This window comes from Enhydra lutris, unplaced genomic scaffold (assembly GCF_002288905.1).
Source record: "Enhydra lutris kenyoni isolate GAN:26980312 unplaced genomic scaffold, ASM228890v2 scaffoldscaffold76, whole genome shotgun sequence".
NCBI classification, from domain to species: Eukaryota; Metazoa; Chordata; class Mammalia; order Carnivora; family Mustelidae; genus Enhydra; species Enhydra lutris.
Window position 1 is genome coordinate 2448231 of NW_019154160.1, and position 20839 is coordinate 2469069.

The window sequence follows — 20839 nt, forward strand, 5'->3', positions numbered from 1 at the left end:
GTCTTCTGAAGGGAGAGGTTTTAAAGGAGGTTAGGCAATTTTGGGAAGGAATAATGTGCCATCTCTAGCATGTTGTAAAACTTTTCCTCTCTCCCTGGAAATTTTCAGTAAAATTGCTGTCTTTCATTATGGCCTGGTGAGGTCTATGGGCTTTTGGGGAAGTGACAAAGTGCCAGTGGTTTTTTGTAAAGAATGAGACAAGGGCCTTTTCTCACCTGGGTTGCAAACTAGATACTGAACCTCATTGTAACTTCTTGCCTTCTCTTAATTTCAACACTACCAAGCCAGGGCTGCCTCTATATTTGTGAGGGTAAACTGAAAAGTACCTCTTCTTACTGTGGCAAGTCAGTTTCTTTCCAAATGAATTATCCCAATATCCATATATAATCTTTTTTCTCTCACCTTCCCTAGCCTTCTCTTCCTAATACCTGAGGGCTTTTTACCCCATTTATTTCTAATATAGTTTGAATGGAAGCTTCCTTGTGGAAATGGAACCCCCAGTATTGGGTTAATCAGCGCTAGCTGACACAGTAGTCAAACCCCCAAATCTCAGTGGTTTAATGAATCAAAGGACTAAGTTCTCCCTTCTCGTACATGTCCGTCTCAGATTGATGAGGGCCTTGTTCCAGAGTCACCAGGTACCCAGGCTGCAGGAAGCTCTGCCTGCTTTGCAGATGGAATGTCTTAGAAACGTGGCCTCTGAGATTGCCAACTAAAGAGAAGTGTGAGATGGAGGAAGCCCTAGCTCATAACTGTCCAGGCTTAGAAGCAACACCAGCCGCTTCTCCTCATCGTCCATGGGCCAAAAGTAGTCACATGACCCTAGCCTGACAGCAAAGGAGGCTGGAAAATGCAGGGGGTCCCCTGTTTAGTGAGCACGAATTCTCTCTGTGGCCCCACTAACCAGAATACTATGAAGCCCATGTTACATTATAATTTAAAAAACTTTTGAATATAATTTGTGTCTGATAGGATGCTAATCTAGTCTCAGGACATTTGCTGCGTTTTAGTCTTCCTTTACCAGTTTCTTCAAACTCACTCTCTAGCTTTAGCCTGAATTTTTTAGACCTGAAATATATAGACATGCTAAGAAAAAGTGCTGGGGACTACTGGTGGCCCCTGTCTCTCTTTCTCTTTTAATTTTTCTGTTTTCCTCAAAGTTCATCCCAGCTTCTCCTCAGGAGGTATGTGTGTAAATGGGAAACTTATCTGCTTCCAGGTAGGGAACCTGACTTTATTTCTCTCTCTTGCTCATTATCTATCTATCATCATCATCTATCTAATTTGTTTTACTTAATCTCTCATTCACTTATTTATTAATTTATATTTATTTGTGGACCTTTTTCCCATGAAGTAAAAGCAAGTCAGTGTAGTTTTCCTTTTTCTTTATTCTTTTTGTGTGGCCATGTTGTTTATGGAACAGTCTTACCTAGATGATGGAGTATCGTGGGACCATGGCGGGTTGGGCCATGTTGTCCACAGGCTCATCAGGTTCAGGTTGAAGGAGAGACTACACTTATCGCTGGATTTCTTGAGATCCTTTAGTGAGGTGCATTGATAACAGGGTCTTGCTTTTTATTGAGGTTGTCCCTCATATTACCTTGAGACACTGGGATCTATTTCGATCTCCAACAATAAGAATTTAGTTTAGGAAGGAGTAGAGAACCTGCAGTTCTCCATGGTCCTGGGAGAGAATTAGGATGCTATGTGGGGGGTCCTGCAGAATGGGACAGTTGCTTGGATCCTAGTGATTCTTTTTGTTTCTTGAGGGGATTGGACAGAATTGAACTGAACTTTACCACGATCTCTACGCTCAGATCCTTTTACACTAATGTAACTATCTTCCTTTTGGAAGCAGTGTGCCATTTTTTAAAAAGTTTTTTATTTATTTATTTGACAGACAAAGATCACAAGTAGGCCGAGAAGCAGGCAGAGAGAGGAGGAAGCAGGCTCCCCACCGAGCAGAGAGCCCGATTCGGGGCTCGATTCCAGGACCCTGGGATCATGACCCGAGTCGAAGGCAGAGGCTCTAACCCACTGAGCCACCCAGGCGCCCCCCGTGTGCCATTTTGTGGCTCCTTGGCTGCATTAAACCACTAGGGAAATACATGTCCTGATAGTGTTAGCCTACAGGAGAGCAGAAAAGGAAAGGAGGGACGAAGGGAGGGAGGAAGGAAGGAAGGAGGGAAGAGAGAAAGGAAGGGGGGAAGGGAGACATTACATTAACCTTTCTCCTTCCTTCTTCCCTCCGTTCTCAACAAGGCTTTTTGTGCTTTGTTGAAGGAAACAACATCTCAAAGGCCTTTCTTCAGGCTTTGCTACAAGCAGACGTGCAGGAAAGCCAGACCAGGCTCGGGAAAGAACTCACAAGACATGCGAAGGCTGAGTGTAAAACACCTTTTTTTCTGTGGGGCTCCTGCCTGCGAACGAGATGTTGGGCATCCACACAACTAGTACCAGAACCTGAGAAACAAAGATTTTTTTAAGAACCTAAAAAGATAGCAGTTCCTTCTCCTCGGGGCATCACAACCAGGAAAACTTATAAAGCCAATAAAATTCGAAATCTTGCCCAGTTTGTATTCAGTGAATAGTCTGACAGGGCCTTCAGATTTAAAACAAAAGAGCACCCTGCAAACGAATGAATTTTTTCTTTCTTTTCTCTTCTTTAGGCTTTTCCTCCAAATGCTATCACTGCGTTTTTTTACTGCAGTTCAGTGACTGTATTCTTCACAGTCATCAAACTGGTCAGTTACCGCCTACACCTCATGTTCGATAAAGGAGAAGTAATTCAGCAGAAGCCCTCTAGAAAGAAAGAAAAGCCAAATAAAGACAAAGAGGCCAACAAGGAACATATAACCCATGCCAAAATTCCAAGGTAACCTTTCTATTCATGTGTTGGTTCAATCATTTAAATATTTTAGTTTTGGTTAAAATTTTTTTTTTCATTTATCAGTTGTTTGTAAAAATACACCAATATGGACAGACACAAATATGTACACTTTCCTTCTCTTGGAGCATACACTTAAGCATAAAATTGATACTGATAACAAGATGGTTTAACTATTAATGTGACCTTATACCGTGCTCTGGAATTCACTCGCATTAGGCTTAACGCAGCAAAATATTTTACTCCAGCATTTTTATCTTGTCATCTAAGTGCTTAGTGCATGCCAGAGGAGTTTCAAAGAGAACATCTGTGTTTGTTAATATTGAAGTGATGCACTGTCCAGAGCGGAAAGATCAAGTGATTCTTGAATGTCATTGTCAGTCCTCGTGCCCTTATTTCTGACAGCTCCTGTAGAAAGTGCGTCTCATTTATTTATGTTTTAAAGATTATTTATTTATTTATTTGACAGACAGAGATCACAAGCAGGCAGAGAGGCAGGCAGAGAGAGAGGAGGAAGCAGGCTCCCCACCGAGCAGAGAGCCCGATGCGGGGCTCGATCCCAGGACCCTGGGATCATGACCCGAGCCGAAGGCAGAGGCTTTAACCCACCGAGCCACCCAGGCGCCCCATGTGTGTCTTACTTTAAAAGAAGATTCGTTATTCTCCCTTACAACCAGCATTTGCAAACAGTGAATATTACAAAATAGAATCTAGGGAAAGGAGTTGGTTTGGGACAATACAAAGTCCGAGTTCACTTTGATAACCTCACTGCTCTGCTTCTCTGTGCTTTAGCAATAACAGGCAGATTAACAACGGCAAAAAGGAGGAAGCTCCTCCCAGCCTCTCCACGCCTCCGCTCCGCTGCAGCTCCAGGGGCCAAAACATAAACTCTCATCACTCCTCTGGGCCACTGGTCAGTGTGTGTTTTTTCTGTTTCTTGCTGTTCTTGTCGCGCAGTGTTGATCCTGCCTAGAATGGGAATGTGCAAAGGTAGCGATTCTAGTTGTGGATACTGCCCTCGTGCTGGTAGTGTGCCACGTCTCAGAGTGCAGAAGTGACCTCAGGGGAGCCCTTGGCCATGAGATGAACACCCAGCAGGTGTGGACACACCACACCTGGGCTGGTCTGCTGGCTGCCCTCCACTGCCAGGCCTGTGGCTCTGTCCCGAAAAGCCTATCAGCCGACCTTGACTTCTTTCTCCCTCTCCTGCCTGTCTTTCGCTGTCTTCCCCTGTGATCAGCTGTGCCACTCTGCAGTAAATCGCACCTGTCTCTCGGGAAGTCAATAAACCCCTTTGCTCTGGATGAACCTTACAGGGCTTTATTCGCATCATACAGAGTAGTACATTCTTCTCTCTCCTTTTTACCTCCTTAATTATCAAACACCTTTTATCACAGTGCAGTGGTCTTGTTGAGAGAGCTGCACTTACCTATATTTTGTATTCGCTTTTGCTCTCCATCTGATGAGAAGATGATGCAGAGAGGACACTGTATCGTCTCTTTCCCATTTGCCGTTTGGAAAACCAGCCACTGCCGCTCTGTGTCTGCTGACTGCCTGGAAATGGGCACTGAGCTGCATCTCCTATTGATTTTTGTTTTTTCATTTGTTTAGGAGTTGCCGGCGCAGGAAACAGTGGAAGATCTCCAAGGTAGAGTGTTTATTGTCACCATTTAATAATAGATCACAGCATTATCTTCAGTGATGTGAAAAAGAACTTCTGGAAAACAGAATGTCAGGGAATTAATTTAAAATAAGAACCATACCTAAGACTGCATGGTTGTATTTCAACTTCATTTCTTCCACTCTTAACTATAATTACTTCTCACATCACGTCTACTTTTCGATTATAATGTTTTTTCTGATCCTCTGTTATTGTCCTTTCTCCAGTGTGTGCTTATTTCATATGGCCCAGAATAGCAGATAAAAAGTAGAATTAATTTACTATTGACGTAGACTTTTTATCATGGCACTTACCTTGAAAAATGACAGAAGAAATGTTATTGCATTTGTATACTGCATTTCCTTCAAGATACAAATTTTGTTTCTGGAAATTTTCTTTTAAGCCCCGAGATTTTTATTTTCCTTTTTCACAGAGATTTCATTTTATTATCTTTCGATTGCCTTCAGAAGACTCAGAAAAGAATGTTTAGAGGTGTTTAGAGGTCCATTCTCTGCATTTTTATTTTCTTCTAGCAGTCCTACTAAGAGAAATTTATGCTCTAAGTTTTGAAAGTAGCATAAAATTTTATCTTCAGGAAAACAGCTGAAATTAGCACTTGGATCTGAAAACTTAAATGAAGTTCCTTTTGTCATCACTCAGCGTTCCACGATCATGTGTAAAGGATTGTTCAAGTTCTTTTTTCTATATTACTACTACCAAAAGAAGAAGTGAGCTTTAGTTAGGTTTCAGATATGTTATTTACACACAAAGTTCCATAACAATGTTATTTTATGTCCATTTACACACACACACACACACACACACACACACACACTCGCATTGTTTTGTCATATTACACTACTTACTCCAGCTCAAGCTATTAACAGCATTACTCTGCATCCTTTCACTGTCTGTTCTGGGCTTTTGACTCCACCGTTCCAACTGAAACAATCCCTTCTTTCCTTCCTTGTGCTAGGAATTACAGTAGAGACTTTGCATGTTTCATTTCATTCTGAGTCATACCGAGTCAACTGTACGGGTGACATTTAGAGCCACCACTGGCTGCTAAGTCCAATGTTTTCTCAACAACACTGCGTGAGAGCAATTTTCTTTTCCTTAGGCCAATCTTGTAATAGGCACAATGGCATTCTTTTTTAAATAGGTCTCTTGAGTTATAACACAGATGCCACACCGTTCACTCATTCAAAGATTGTAACTCAATGGCTTTTAGTATATTCACAGAGTTGTATATCCCTCACGTAGTCAATTTCAGAATATTTCCGTTACCTTAAAAAGAAATCCCAGACTGCTTAGCATTCTCCTCAATCTCCCCATCTTCTCCAGCCCCAGGCAACCACTATTGGATTTTCTGTCTCTATGGGTTTACCCATTCTGGACATTTCATATAATGTGTGATCCTTGTGACTGGCTCCCCTCAATTAGCATAATGTTTTCAAGGTTTATCTGTGTTGTAGCTTGCATCAGTGCTTCATTTCACTTTATTGCCAAATAATATCCCATTAAAGGGCTATACCGTGTTTTATTTATCTGTTCATCAGTGGATGAACTTGGAGTCCTCCGCAGTGTTTTTGCTATTATAAGTAATGCTTCACTGAACATTCATTGTACGAGATATTGTGCGGATGTGTATTTTCATTTTCTTAGATATATACCTAAGAATGGCATTGCTAGATCATGTAGAAACTGTGTTTCACCATTTGGGGATCTACCAGACTGTTTTAGAAAGCAGGTGTGCCCTTTTACATGCCCATCATCCATACATGAAGTTTACAATTTCTCCATGTTTTTGATGCTACTTGTTATTGACTGTGTCTTCAAATATAACCATTCTAGTGGGTATGAAATGGTATCTCACTGTGGCTTTGATTTGTTTGAAATTACTATTATTATTTCTAAAAGATTTTATTTTTATTTCTTTGACAGAGAAAGAGAGCACAAGTAGGCAGAGAGGCAGGCAGAGGGAGAGGAGAAACAGGCTCCCCGCTGAGCAGAGAGCCCAATGGGGGGCTCGATCCCAGGACCCTAGGATCATGACCCGAGCCAAAGGTAGATGCTTAATCAACTGAGCCACCCAGGAGCCACTGATTTGCATGAAATTAGTCATTTTTCTAATGACTAATGACATTGATGTTCCATGATCATCATTATCTTTAGAGAAATACCTATTCAAGTCTTTTGCCCCGTTTTTAATCAGGTTGTCTTTTTATTGGAGAATTGTAAGAGTTCTTTATATATTTTAGATACAAGTCCCTCGTCAGATATATTTGCAAATATTTTCCCCACTCTGGGTTTTCTTGTAACTTTCTTACTGGGGTCCTTTAAATTACAAAAGTTTTTAGTTTTCATGAAGTCCACTTTATTGTTTTTTGTTATTGTTGTTGCTTGGGCTTTTGATGTCATATATAAGAAACCGTTGCTGAATCTGAGGCCTTAAAGATTTATTCCTATGTTTTATTTTAAGAGTTTTATAGGGTTAATTCTTTTGGTCAGGTCTATGATTCATTTTGAGTTAATTTTTGTGTATGATGTGAGGTTGGGGTTTGACTTATTTCTTTCGCATAAAGTTTATCAGTTGTCTTAGGATCATTTACTGAACAGACTATTTCCCTCCTCCCCGCCATTAAACTTGTCCTGGCACCCTATTGAAAATCAATTGACCATAATGACAATAACAGTTTATTTTTGGACTTTCAGTTCTGTTCTTTTGGTCTATATATCTACGATTATGCCATCATCGTACCATCTTGATTGCCGTTGCTATATAATAAGTTTTAAAATCGGGAACTGTGACTCCTCTAACGCATTTTGGCTATCCTGGGTCTTGTACATTGCCATGTGAACATCAATTTCTTAAAAAAAAAAACAAAACCATCTGGGATATTATAAAGACTGTATTAAACCTTTAGAAAAATTTGAAGAATTGGCATCTTAACAGCAGTACATTTTCCAGTCCATGGATTTGGGATGTCTTTCCATTTATTTGGAACTTTGAATTCTTTTGACAATATTTTGTAGTCTTCAGTGCACAAATTTTGTCCTCTTGTTAAATTTATTCCCAAGTATTTTTTTAGATGCTGTTATAACTGGGATTGTTTTCTTAATTTTGTTTTAGCTTGTCTATCACTAGTGTATGGAAATTGAATTGATTTTTGCACACTGATTTTTATATTGTACAAACTTCCTGAATGTTTATTAGTTCTAAGTTTTTTAGTGGATTCCTTAGGATTTCCTATGGACAGAGTGATATCACCTGTTAATAGAAATCTTTGGCTTTTCCCTTTCCAATCTAGTTGCCTTGTATTTATTTTTCTTGACTAATTGCCCTGTGTACAATTTCCAGTACAATGTTTATTGGGTGTTGTGAGAGTGGACATCATTGCCTATTTCTTATCTTATGGGATAAACATTCAGTCTTTTACCATTACATATGATGTTAGTTTCGAGTATTTAGCCTGTATCAGGTTGAGGAAGTTCTTTTCCATCTCAGGTTGTTGAATGTTTTTGTCATGAGAGGGTACTGGATTTTGTCAGAGGGTTTTCTGCGTCTAGTGACATAATCATATAGTTTTGTTATAGTGTCTTTCTTGACACATATTGCTTAGTAATGTGGTATGTTTTTACAGTTCAAGTGTTAAGGATAGAAAACAAATGACTATATCTGGTTGGATTTCATTGCTAAGCGATATCTCAGTGGTCATTTTAGGCCAACTGTTTTTCTTGGTTTTCCAGGTAGGAAATTCATTATGGCCATTTTTACGTAGGGTATTGAGGTATGACATGCTAATGCATTCACAAAAGACCCACTTATGGCCACACTATGACTTTATTCATGTATATGCACTAAGGTGTAGTTGACCAACTATCTTCTCTTGGCTTTTCAAATTTTCCTGATTGGCTTCCCTGTCAGTGACCTCTGATTGATCCTCCTCTGTTGTTTCACATGTAAAGGCTGGAGTATCCTTGGTCTTGGTCTTGGACCTCTTTCTCTTCTCCAGATGCCCGGTCTCCTTTGGTGATCTTATATCTAGCTTTAAATCCCATCTATGTGATGATGGTGAGTAAATCTGCTTTTCCAGTTTTGAGCTCTGTCTGGACCTCAGTCTCACGCAGCTGGCTGCTTATACCTATTTCCTCCAGGATGCGTTGTGTAATGATTATATTAATGGATCACCACTTGATCTCCCAATTGCTGTCTCTAAATCTGTACTTCCTCTGGTGTTCTCCTTTTCGATACACAGTCCCATCACCAATCCCATTATCAAAGCTTTAGAATCAAGGGGTGTTCCTTGGTTTGTCTTTCCCTCGCTACTTGTAGCTTTAATCTATCGACAAGTCTTGTCAATTTTACTCCAAAACATATTTCAAATTTATCTGTTTCTCTCCATGTCCACCCCCACTGCCCTAGTCCAAAACACCATTATTCATCACCTGCAACAGCCTCTTCCCTGGTCTTTCTCCTCCATTTTTTTTTTTTCCTTTATGAAGGTCTTGTAGTACTCTTCTCTTCTTCAAATTTTCTCGTACTTCTGCACAGTCTGTCCCTCATACAGGGTTCTATTTAACAACCTAGTTCAGATCATGTGCCCCTTTGAAAAACCTCTGCTGGGTTCACATTATTCTTTTTTTTTTTTTTTAAGATTTTATTTATTTATTTGACATATAGAGATCACAAGTAGGCAGAGAGGCAGGCAGGGGGTTGGGGAAGCAGGCTCCCCGCTGAGCAGAGAGCCCAATGCGGGGCTCGATCCCAGGACCCTGAGATCATGACATGAGCCGAAGGCAGAGGCTTAACCCACTGAGCCACCCAGGCATCCAGGTTCATATTATTCTTAGCATAAAATCCAAGCTGCACACTTCGGCTTATACGTGGACCCTGCCGGCCTTGCTGATCTCTCTTGTGAGTCTCATTCACCCTTTGCTTTTTCTACTCCAGCTCCATGTACTTTCTCTCTCTTCCTTAAACATGTCAAGTGAGTTCCCATCACGGGGTCTTTGCATTAAATCCTTATTTGTTTTAAAACCTGGGGTGATCTTTCATCTCATCTTGTATGTCAGGAGATGTCTTGGCTTATTAATCTGTACAATCTCAGTTGTGTAGTGTGGGAGGTAATGAGGCAATGAAAATCCATTATGAATGTGTTCTATAGACACAACCCAACACTTTGTTCCTGAGGCCCTGCCTGGTGGTTTGGATTTGTCATGCAGTATTTTCAACAAATGCACTCGATGTTGGGCAGTCAAGGAAAGCCTCTTTGATGAGACAGTATTCAGGTTGAGATCTGAATAGCAAAGTAAAGGAGGCATACACACACACACACACACACACACACACACACACACACACACACAGAGGCCATGTGAAGGAGTAAAGGAGGGTCAGATCAGGACTCAGAGGTTCTGGGCTCTAGTCTCAGCTCCATCAGTAGCTGGTGAACTTGGACAAGTTTTTTTCTTCTATTTCCATGAAAAGGTGTCTACTCTGTGTAGTAGGATAACCTGCGTAAGGTTGCTACAAAGTGAAATAATCTTCACTGTTATCATTAGCTAACATTCTTGAGTGTGGATATGATAATAGACTGGTTTCTTTGGAGGATTCAGTGAATATGAACTATGGTTGTTCTTCTAGAACTCTGTACGATCCAGTTATGAAGATAATTTTAATGTATAAAATTAAGCTATAGTTTAAGTTTATAGTTTTATAGTTTAAAAACTATAGTTTTATAGTATAAAAACTATAGTTTTATAGTTTAAAAAGTCTATGGTAAGTAAAGTTTAGTTCTATAGACAATAATTGCTTAAGGAGTTTGGAAGAAAGATTATTTGTGGTTTAGGTGATCAGGGGAGGTTATATGTTGAAGGACAGATATGAGAAAAGCCTTGAGTGGAGCCTTCAGTGACGAGGAGAAAGAACATTCCAGCTGGGAGAGCTATGCCCAGAGTTTGTGCTCAATTCTTTCTACCAACGTGCGCCTGGAAGCAGAGGAGCGTAAGTATTATTCCTGCCCGCTCTGGGCCTCCTTGGGCCTCCAGAGAATAGTCCTCATGATAGAAGGGAAGGAAAATTGAGGGTATTTATTAATTGAATGACCATAAAGCCAGGCAAGAAAGAACATCCAAAAGATTATCCCATGATTTCAAGCTTAAGAGACTTAGAGAATGAATGATAGGGTCATTAACAGATACAGGGAAGCTGGGAGGACAGAGTTCACTTTCGGCCACCATCATAAGTATGTATTGTTGCAGATACTATTTAGAAATATTGTGAAAATATGTGAGTCACATCGGAAATGTAAGGTTATTATTTTCCTCAAATCAAGGCCCCAGCAAGCCCATGGCTAAGCCCTTGGCCTGGCGCTTCCCATGTCTTTCCTTATAGATCCTTGTGGCAGCCTTAAGAGGTTGGGATAATTATTCCTTTTTTACCGATAGGAGGTTGAAAGTCAGAGCAGGGGGAAGGTTTCTTCCTAGGGAATGTTTGATGATTTCCGAAGGCATTTCCCACAGTCGTGATTGAGGACAGAGCTGCGACTGGTACCAAGCAGGTAGAAGCCAGGTCGCTGCCGGCCTTCCTGCAATGCGTGCGACAGCCCCACGGCAAAGATTCCTCTGGTCCAAATGTCAGTAGCTCCGCAGTTGAGGATCTTGGTTTAGAGGGATTGGGTGATTTGCCCAAGGTAACATGGCCAGTAAATAGCAGAGCCAGGATCCCTCCGATAGGGAGTCCCAAACACGGTGTTGACACCGGTCTGCCTCCCAAGGGTACAAAAGAGCAAAATCTAAAAGCCTGAATTATTACTTTAAATGCAGAGATTTTAAGAGCAATTTCACAGTGGAGGTGATATTTTAAAAATAAGCATGCAGTCACACTGGTTGCCTGCGCGGCTCTTAGCTTCCTTATCAGGAGGCCTTGTGCAGGGACATTAGTCACCCAGCTCCGCCGCTCAGAAAGCTCTGCTGTTCGTTTCAGGTGTCATTCTCTCCGAAGACCACGTGGTGGCACCAGTGTCCTCTACCTCACCTGGCATTAACCGGGAAAGCTCGCCTGTTTCTGAAGAACGCGGACCAGACCCTGTGACCACGCCTGCAGGACCCAGGAGGCCAGCCGTGGCGGAAACTCGAGTCAGTGATAAAGGGAAGGAGAGAGGAGGCAGGGGGCAGCCCCCTTTTCGCCACAGATCCGAGGGCGGCTTAGTGGAGAAGGAAGCCTTGAAGAAGTTGCCACACCTGTCCTTGTCTCAGTACGACTTACTAGAAACCGATGTTTCCTTCCAGCCATGGGGCAGTGAGAATTCAGTCCTGAGTCTGGAACCTGGGATTTATGCCCAGGGCTCCTTACGGGAACAGTTGCAAAGCCAGTCACCTGCAGACAGCCTGAGCAGCAGCTGCCCCCGGTGCGACACGGTGATCGCCAGAGCTGCACGCCAGCCACCGGATGCCACCAGGCATGGGGACCCTCCCCGGACTCAGGAAGCGGACTGCTCGGACACCGAGGTAGCTGTCACTCTTATTGATACTTCTCAACCTGGAGACTCACTGAGTCTGCATGAACCCATTAAAATCGTCATCACCATGAGCAGCACCCCGAACTCCATGACGGACCTGGAGAGCTCACTCCACCTGAAAGTGATCGGCACCGAGGGAGCCAGTTTGAAGTCTGATGCAGAGCCGGCCACCCCAGGGGTGGCCAGTCCTCCCAACACGGAGCAGATGAGAATTCCTGTCATCACCTTGGAGCTCTCCGAGGACGGGGGAGGAAGTGCTAAGTGTTCTGAAAGCAAAGGCAGTGACAGGACCCCAGAGAGACTGATGGTGGAGGCGTCATCCAATCAGTGTTCTGGCTATGAATCCGGGGAGGGCGGAAATGCCACCAAGGATGGCAGTCCTTCCCCGGGAGACTGCTGTGAAACAACCCCCCTCTTCGCACCTCACGAGGTCCCCGCGTCCGAGGGGGCAGAGGAAGGCCAGGCTAACCTTGACCCATCATCTTGTAAAACTAGCCATGAAAAGAGACACACCCGGGTTCTCAGTGTGGACAGTGGGACAGATGTCTTCCTGAGCAAAAGTTCCACAGAAGTGATCAACGATAAAGAAAAGACAATGCCAACTTCCAAATCTGACCTAGAGGCTAAGGAAGGACAGATACCGAATGAATCCAACTTCCTGGAATTTGTCTCCCTGTTAGAATCAATCAATACTTCCAAGCTGACGGCGTCTGGCCAAAGGAATGGCCCAGGAGAGCAGAACCAAGACAGTGGGCTTGTCGGAGGTACGGTTCCACATCAGCTCGGTCCTGATGACACAGAGAAGGCGATCCCTACTCCATGAGCTTCTGTGATTTCGTTTTGCAAGTATCGGGTCATTGCTGCTTGGTGATATTATTGGTAATTGCCAGATGGGCCAATACGAAGCTGTGGGTTGAGCATGTATTAACACTGGCTTACTCTAGCAGGAAGTTTAAGGCAGAGTAATGAATGTTTGGCTTCCCTAGAAGGCAACAATATTTATTTCCAAGGAAATGAGCAATTATATTTTATCACCGTGACAAGAACTCACAGGAGAGTTCTCTCCCTTTATGGAGCAGATGCATGCTGGGAGAGCTGATTGTAGAGCGCAGTTCTGTGAGCTGAACCCACTTTCCTGTTGAGTTCCATTTTAAGATCCTTGTACGCAGAACTTCGCAATTATCCCGACTTGTCAACATAGTTATAACAAACACGCAGCCCTCAGTGTACGCCAGGCACTGTCCTGAGTGCTTCACGTGTATTAACAGGAATGACTGTATGTTGTGGTTAGCCCCTGAGGGTCCTCATGTATCCCATTTTGCCACCACAATTAGCAGCAGCACCGCCTTTCACCTTCAGAGGCGTTCCCAGTTTGAACAGTGAATTATGCAGCTACTTTCGTCTTAACTCATTTCTCTTCGTAGAACCTTACATTATGGTACTATTATTTCTCTTTTGCAGATGAAGCTCAGAGAGTTTCACTAACTTCCCCCCCAGTGAGTCTAGGAAGTCTGAAGTACCAGAGCTGAGCTTTGATCCCAAGCAATCCTGACCCAGAGCCAGTGCTCCCACAGACTCTACTTCCTTGATGAATGTCAGATTCATTTCTTTTCAGGTTGCTTAGTATCCCTGGATTCAACAGCCTCAGTGGCAAAAGGGTGTTACTGGACTAGAGTTTTTACAAGATCTTTTAACTTTGAATAATGAAGTCTCAGAATGTAGGTGAGGTTCGGTGGGGTGAGGTCCAGAGCTGATGACCAAGAAAGAATTCATGAGACATCTTTGGTGCAAAAGGGTGGTTTATTAAAGCACGGGGACAGGACCCGTGGGCAGGAAGAGCTGCTGTCCAGGGCTGTGAGGGGTGGTCCATTACATACTTGCAAGTTGGGGAGGGTAAGGTTAGGGATGGCGTAGGTATCTGAGGAATTCTGGAAGCAAGGTTTCCAGGACCTCGAGGGGCTAGCTATTGTTGGGAAAAAGGTTATTCTTACCAGTAATAAAACCTTTTCCTGAGATCCTATAGATGTATATCAGTGGGCCATATGCTTGGGAATGATTGTCAACATGAATCTTGGAGGGTTTAGCGATAAAGTTTCCAAAGGAGTTGTTAGAGTAGACTTCAGGATCCTGGTAGGGGGTAGGAGTCGGTCAGGCTAGGATCGCCCTTTGCCCTTAGCGAAGTGTTAAGGTAGGAGTAGTTGAGTCCCAGAGGAATGTCACTCTGCCTGTTTTAAGGGCTTGTCAGTGGGTAAGGAAATTTAATAATTTTCTTCTACCTCTGTGTCCCACATCATAAATGTCCACTTTCCTGTGATTTTTGAGTACAGTTCTGCTTATGTGTCTGGTAAAATAGTGTCTCTGGTAAGATTGGGTGTTGGTAGCTATATCTGCACTGGCAGCTCCTTTCATTTGCTGTAGCTCTTAGCCCTTCGTACTAGGATTGTCCTTTTGCCCCTGGCTGTTCCCTGCTCTCTGGGACAGCCAGAGGCCCCTCTGCCTCCATGCTGACACTGACCAGCAATTTGCTTGTTTCTTTGGCTTCTCCGGTGCTCTGCCGAAAAGATTCCTGTGCTTGCTAATTGGCCCACCTTTGCTTAAAAACACATTAAGTCTGGGTATTTAACTTATGTAAAGTGAATGTATTCTTTGTTTTACTATGTCTATATATCTAAGGTTTTCAATATAGAGTAAGAAGAACAGGAAAAATTTAGATAAATATTTTAACAAGCCCGGGCAGTGTAAGAAAGCATTGGTTACTGGGAGACAAAAAATCTTTCTGATACAGGAAATAGGCCTTCATCTGTCTTATATAAATATTCATGCATCTAGATTAGCACCGTCCGATGGAACTTTCTGCAGTGATGGAAATAGCCCCCTATCTGCTTGTCCAGTACAGTAGCCAGTAGCCAGAGGCAGCTGTTAAAAACTTGAAATGGGTATTGTGCAGCTGAGCAACTGAATTTTTAATGGTATTGAATTTAATTAGCCCCTCGTGGCCGCTGGCTGCCGTATTGGACAGCGCTGACCCGTACGTACATCTGCCCAGGACACAGTGTGTATGGTGGACAGAGCACAGGCTGCAACAGCTCCGAGCCCAGGGCCAGGTTTTGGTTTGGCCGCACCAGCTGGGTGAGGTTGGGCAACTTACTAAATCCATCTGAGTCACAATTTCTTCAGTAAAGCAGGAATAAGGATATGTTACAGATGTGCTGTGAGGACCCAATCAGGAAAGTAAGTGAAAAGTCCTGCTCCTTGATCAATTTCAGCCTTTTATTCAGAATTTCCCCTCAGGCCATATGTAAGATTTATTGGATTTGTCTACTCAAGTTCCTGCTCTTCTTGAATTTTTCAGCCAACCACACTTAGTCCAAACAGTATAAAATTGGAAATTGAGGGGTGTGCAAAGAAATTAGGGATGCTACAAGGTTTTCTATGGAAAGAACAGGCTTGATTGTCCGGAGTCTGCAGGTACAGCAGGGAGGGAGGAACTGGCTGGATTATGTGCCTCCTCCGGGAAAGGACAGAGGCTTTTAATTAAAGGATGAAAGAGAAGGACGTAAGTCTTTCAGTTGCTGGAAGGCAAGAATGAAAGGTGGCAAATTAAATGCTATTTCCGTGGTGCCTTGTGTCTTTGAGATCGATAATATCTCCCTGCTCCTCGTTCTCTACATAATAACTTGCTCTGTGTTGTAATCTAAAAACCCAATTTCAGAATGTGTTTCTAAAACAACATGACAGTGTTGAGTGATATCAGCAGCCTACGTGATATGTCCTCATCTTTCCCCTGCTTGATAGTGAAATAATGCTTGACCCTTACACGATTGTAATATACATGATTTCTCAGTTCTCTCTATGGTGTTCTTGTATTTCTAGCCCTGGTCCTCTCCGCAAAGGGCTTTATGATTATCCTCAGGTCTTGGGTATATATCAAGGTTCTAGGCTATGAAAAACCACCCTCTTATCAAAAGACTTTAAAACCATGTTTTCATTTCATTTTGTTCTGATACACCTTTATTTTACTCTGTGGGAATAAACCAAGACCACTCGAACGAGAAGAAGCAAAGGCAATACATTATTCAGAGCTTTCGATGGCAAGGGAGTCAGCAACTATTCCCCATGTTTTGGCAGAGACTCAAAGGCAGGAGGAGGAGTGGGAAAGCTTTGTAGTGGAGAGAGGGGAGGCTTCAGGTGTGCTCTGACCGGAGGCTGGGGAGCTAGAAGCAGGCTAATTAGAGCATCCTTTGGGATTGGTCATGGGAACATATTTGGTTTTCTTTGGCTGGAAGCAGGGACAAAAACCAGGGAAGCTCTCAGTAATTAATCAAGTCCTGGCCATTTTGCGCCAATTATTACAGGGGTAATTATTTGGCTTCCTGGACTGTTTGCTAAAAATAATGATCTGACTTCCTACAAGTCTGACTTAACACATCGTATGTTGGCTTCCTGGGCTGGGCATCTGGCCACTACCTATTTCATATTCAATCTCTTCTAGAATTTCTGAGAAAATAATCACGAATGTAGGTAGAGATGCTTTTTGAAGGATTATCCAAAGTACGAAAGAATGGTAACAACCTAAATTTACAACAATAGGGGTCTAATTCAGTAAATTATGCTGTACCAATGTAATATTACCTAACTACCATTTTTAGATGATCTAGAAGAATATCTAATCTCATTTAATATCTATTGAACTTTAACATAATTAAGTATCTATATTATGACTTATTTTTTATAAAACAGAAAAGTATATTTGCCAAAAAAAAAAAAATGGCTGGTGTACTAAGTATCAAATCGGCTCCTGTTTTCAACATGGTGAGGTTCAGAGTGATTTAAAATTTTTTCTTTTCTGTAGTTTTAAATTACATACAATTCATGTGCACCATTTTTTATAGGCAGAAAATCCCTGTTAATGTGTTATTTTCAAGGGAAAAAGGAACACAAATAGTCCATATGTTGACATATGTAATGTACCCATTTAAGAGAAGGAGAGACGAAAATATGAGAAAGAGGCATGGACAATTGAGTCCAGCTACATGCAGTGTGAGGGGGGAGGGCGGTCTGCGATGGCTTTCTGCAGTTACATACGCAATATGATCACTGGCCAAAGCCACTTGTTATGATAGCACTTTCTCACAAATGTGTTTCTTGAAAACTGTGAAAACTTCTATCTTGACAAGCTGTCAAATGAAAGGCAAACATTTCTGTATCAAAGCAATTCTAGTGGTAGTTTCACAGATGTGCTGGGAATGTTTATCTCCAGGACTCACATAGAAACCAGCAATGTTTCTCTCAAAGTCTGAGGATGAAAATTTCGTTATATAATAGTGATGTGATTCATACCTCAGGGTAGCCAACGCCATTTTACTTGTTGAGGGTCCTGGCGGATCTTGGTGGGCTTTTCGAATGGCATGTCTTGAAAGGGCATGAGGTCCAAACCACTCACTTGTGTTCTTTAGACAATTTCCTTGGAGGAAGGTAGCTCTTGGGATCTTTGGTCTTGGGAATAGGGAGGTCATTGTAACCCTAAACACGACTGTTGGGGTATATATCCTGAGACAAGGAAGGGCTGACCCCTAGCGGTGGATTCTGTTGTGCAGTGATGCAAGCTAAGACTTTGGTCCGTTATTTAAGGAGGATCGTAAAAAGTCAAATGACCAATCTGTACCCATTGCTCTTGGCATCCTTATTCACCTTAAAATACTCTCAGGGCAAGAAACAGGAGTACGGCCTCACTGTGTCTTCCATGGGGCCAAGTTTGTCGTGTAAAGTCAGCCGGGCTTGAGTGTCTACCTTATGGAGGGACTGAGTCCGCCTTTACCTTGAAAATCTAGACCTGGAGAATGAGTGAGAAGGAAGTATTGATAAAAGATTTTTTAAAGCGGTAAATGGGACCTTGCTCCAAAATAGCCAAGTTTGCTTATGAAATTTATTTTCCATCTGATGCTGTCAGCATCAGATTTTCCATCTGATGTGGACAGCAACACCATGCTGTCCGTGGTGATTTTTCAACCAGCTAGGCCAGTGGTCACTGGAGTTATGTCAAGGGAATCCCGAAATCTGCACATAAAGTAGATGCTGTCTGTAGAGGTCTACGTAACTTGTCTCCAACATCTATACAGTTACGTTTTTCAAATATATTTAGGTATTTCATAATTAGTAAAATTAAAATTGATCGAAACACATTCTGAATTCATCGGAGCTATATAGATTTTCTGTCTATTCTTGTTTCAGTTTTGGTAACTTATTTCCAAGTGCCTTCTCATTAATTTCTTATTTAATATTATGTTCACACACAGACCAATGTTTTTCAGATAACGGCTCCCATGAGAAAAAGGAGGAAATCCAGGAAAATGAAAAGCCTAATGGACACAGTTCCAAGCAAGGAAAATCGGACATGCAAAGTCAAGACCACACTAGCACCAGCCCCGTGCTCACCGAGCCTGCCAAGATCACGACCCTGTGAGCATAACTTACTTACTTAGCTTCGTGGTGGTGCGAAGCGTGCAGCTGCTTCATTTTACTGGCTGCTGCTTGTAATGGTTTGTTAAGGATGAGGAGGAGTTCGAATAGTGTTTGAAACTTCTGTATATGTTAAGTTTCCAGGGCAGTAGACAGAGACAAATAATCTACCGGGTAACTTCCCAGCAAGATAGTTCTGTTTTGCAAGTCATCAGTGGGCCTGAGACATCTGTGCAAGATGAGATGTCCGTGGATGCTATGCATGTCTTCATTGATGAACATGGTAAGTCTTTAGAGCTCTTTACTAACGAGGAAGAGGGGATCAAGCTGGGGGCTTTCTCAGGCCCACGTGGTCCCTTAGGCTCAGCGTTAGACTGTGGGACAGGAAGACTTAGTCCTCTGATGGCTCACATGTAATAACGTTCTTAGAGCAGAGTGTGCTCCCTCCTGCCTCAGGGCCTTTGCACATAGCAGATCCCTGTGCTAACAATGTGCTATGTGTCCTTCATATCTTAATTCTAAAGACAGTTATTCAGGAAAAAACTTCCCTGGACTCCCCAGACTTAATCAGGTTCCTATGCTTTTCAGTCTCTGAACACCTTATCCTTCTCTTTCTTTGATACTATTATAGCTTCTGATTATTTATTGACCTATGATTTGATTAATGATGTTGTCCACCTCACAACTGTGAACTTTAGGAAAGCAATGCCTAGCACCTAGTAAATATTTCTTGGATGTATGTTGAACACCTGACCTTGATATATATATTTTAGTGCCTTGTTATAAAAAGGATTTAAAATAGAAAAAAAAAGAAGGAAGGAAGGAAGGGAGAAGGAAAAAGAAATAAAGAATATTAAGTGGCAAGTTCAAAGTTCTGTAGATAAGGGATATATAGGTTCTTGCTTTTTCAGGATGGGTCTTTTGTTTAAGTCCCTTATAGATCTGTTAATGTTTGATATTTTACTCGATAAATGATCCCAGGTTTGGATCATAAACTACTAGGTTACCCTCTCTGCAGAACAGTAGTAGTTTAAGGACTGAAGTGCTTTTGCATCTGCAGAAATACAAGGGAGTCTTTTACATTATAAAGAACAACATTAACACTTGTATCAAAGCCTCCAGGGGGCTGCGGTTTGTCCTTATTAATGTATCTCTTGGTGGCAGGAACCTCCAAGTTGAGGTCCAGTCCTTCTGTCTCCATTCCAGCTGGTTAATTACACTCCTGTGTCACCTGGAGAAGGTATTCCTAAAACCTCTTCCGGGGGAGACCGCTGACATTTACAAAACGGACTGGTTTTCACACCTCAGTACCCTGAGCCTCTTTAGCAGGCTAATTTAACTCTGCAAATTAATTCCATCTCTGGCTTTTCCTCATTACCGGGCTGACACACCAGTCAGCTCGGGTTGCCCCAGGGCTCATCTGAAAATTCCCAGATGGGGATGGCCTCGTGCACACCACCAAGCAAAGCCACACCTGATAAGCCTTTTTATGCACATGATACAAAAACTCCCCAGTTATGGCTCACGCCTGTCGGACTGACCCATGATGAAACAGCGAACCCAAGAGAATACAGTGGACCCTTGAACAACAGGGTTTGAACTGGGTGGGTCCGCTTGTACATGGGTTCTTTTGGATAAATACAGTGCAGGACTGTAAATGTATTTTCTCTTCCTTATGACTTTCCTCATAACATTTTCTTTTCTCTGGCTTACCTTATTATTAGAAAATAATATATAAAACATACAACATTTAAACTGGTATGAGTTGACTTTATGTTATGGGTAAGGCTGTTGGTCACCAACAGGCAGGCTGTTTGTAGTTAAGTCTTGGGGGAGTCAAAAGTTATATGTGGATTTTCAACAATGTGGGTGGTCGGTGCCTCTAACCCCCAAGTTGTCCCAGGGTCAAATGTATACAAAAGTGAATTAAGAGATAGTGCAAATTAATTGAAGAAAAGCAATTAAGTCTAGGTAACTGAGGCAAGCTTGTCTAAGCATGTTATTAGAGAGGTATGTCAAGAAGATTTTCTTAGTTAAGTTACACATCCTGTAGAAAAAAATAGAAAGAATGGACCTAGATTACCCACAGTTATTATTAAAACAGTCTAAAATGAGTTTCCTCTGACATGACAAAATTTAAGCTGAAATGACCAGATACCGATAACTGTCTAATATTCTTTGCCGAAATTTTGTGGTTTTCCAGGGGAAATTAGATCCTGTTACTTAAAGTCTGGCAATCAGAGAGAAGGCCCTTTCCAGCACCCGCCATCGAATTATGACAGTTTCTCTCATGCTCGGTAGGTGGAGGTT

At 42.2% G+C, this 20839-nt stretch overlaps 1 protein-coding gene across 1 annotated transcript in view; it reads left to right on the top strand.

The window, feature by feature from the left end:
* LOC111160500 (pecanex homolog 2) overlaps positions 1-20839 on the top strand; it is a 275016-nt gene that overhangs the window by 25420 nt on the left and 228757 nt on the right. The window contains exons 2-8 of the mRNA XM_022523646.1: positions 2670-2875; positions 3680-3800; positions 4499-4535; positions 11536-12834; positions 18382-18529; positions 18667-18812; positions 20733-20826. Coding sequence (XP_022379354.1) covers positions 2670-2875; positions 3680-3800; positions 4499-4535; positions 11536-12834; positions 18382-18529; positions 18667-18812; positions 20733-20826 — 2051 coding nt within the window. The remainder of the gene's footprint in view (positions 1-2669; positions 2876-3679; positions 3801-4498; positions 4536-11535; positions 12835-18381; positions 18530-18666; positions 18813-20732; positions 20827-20839) is intronic.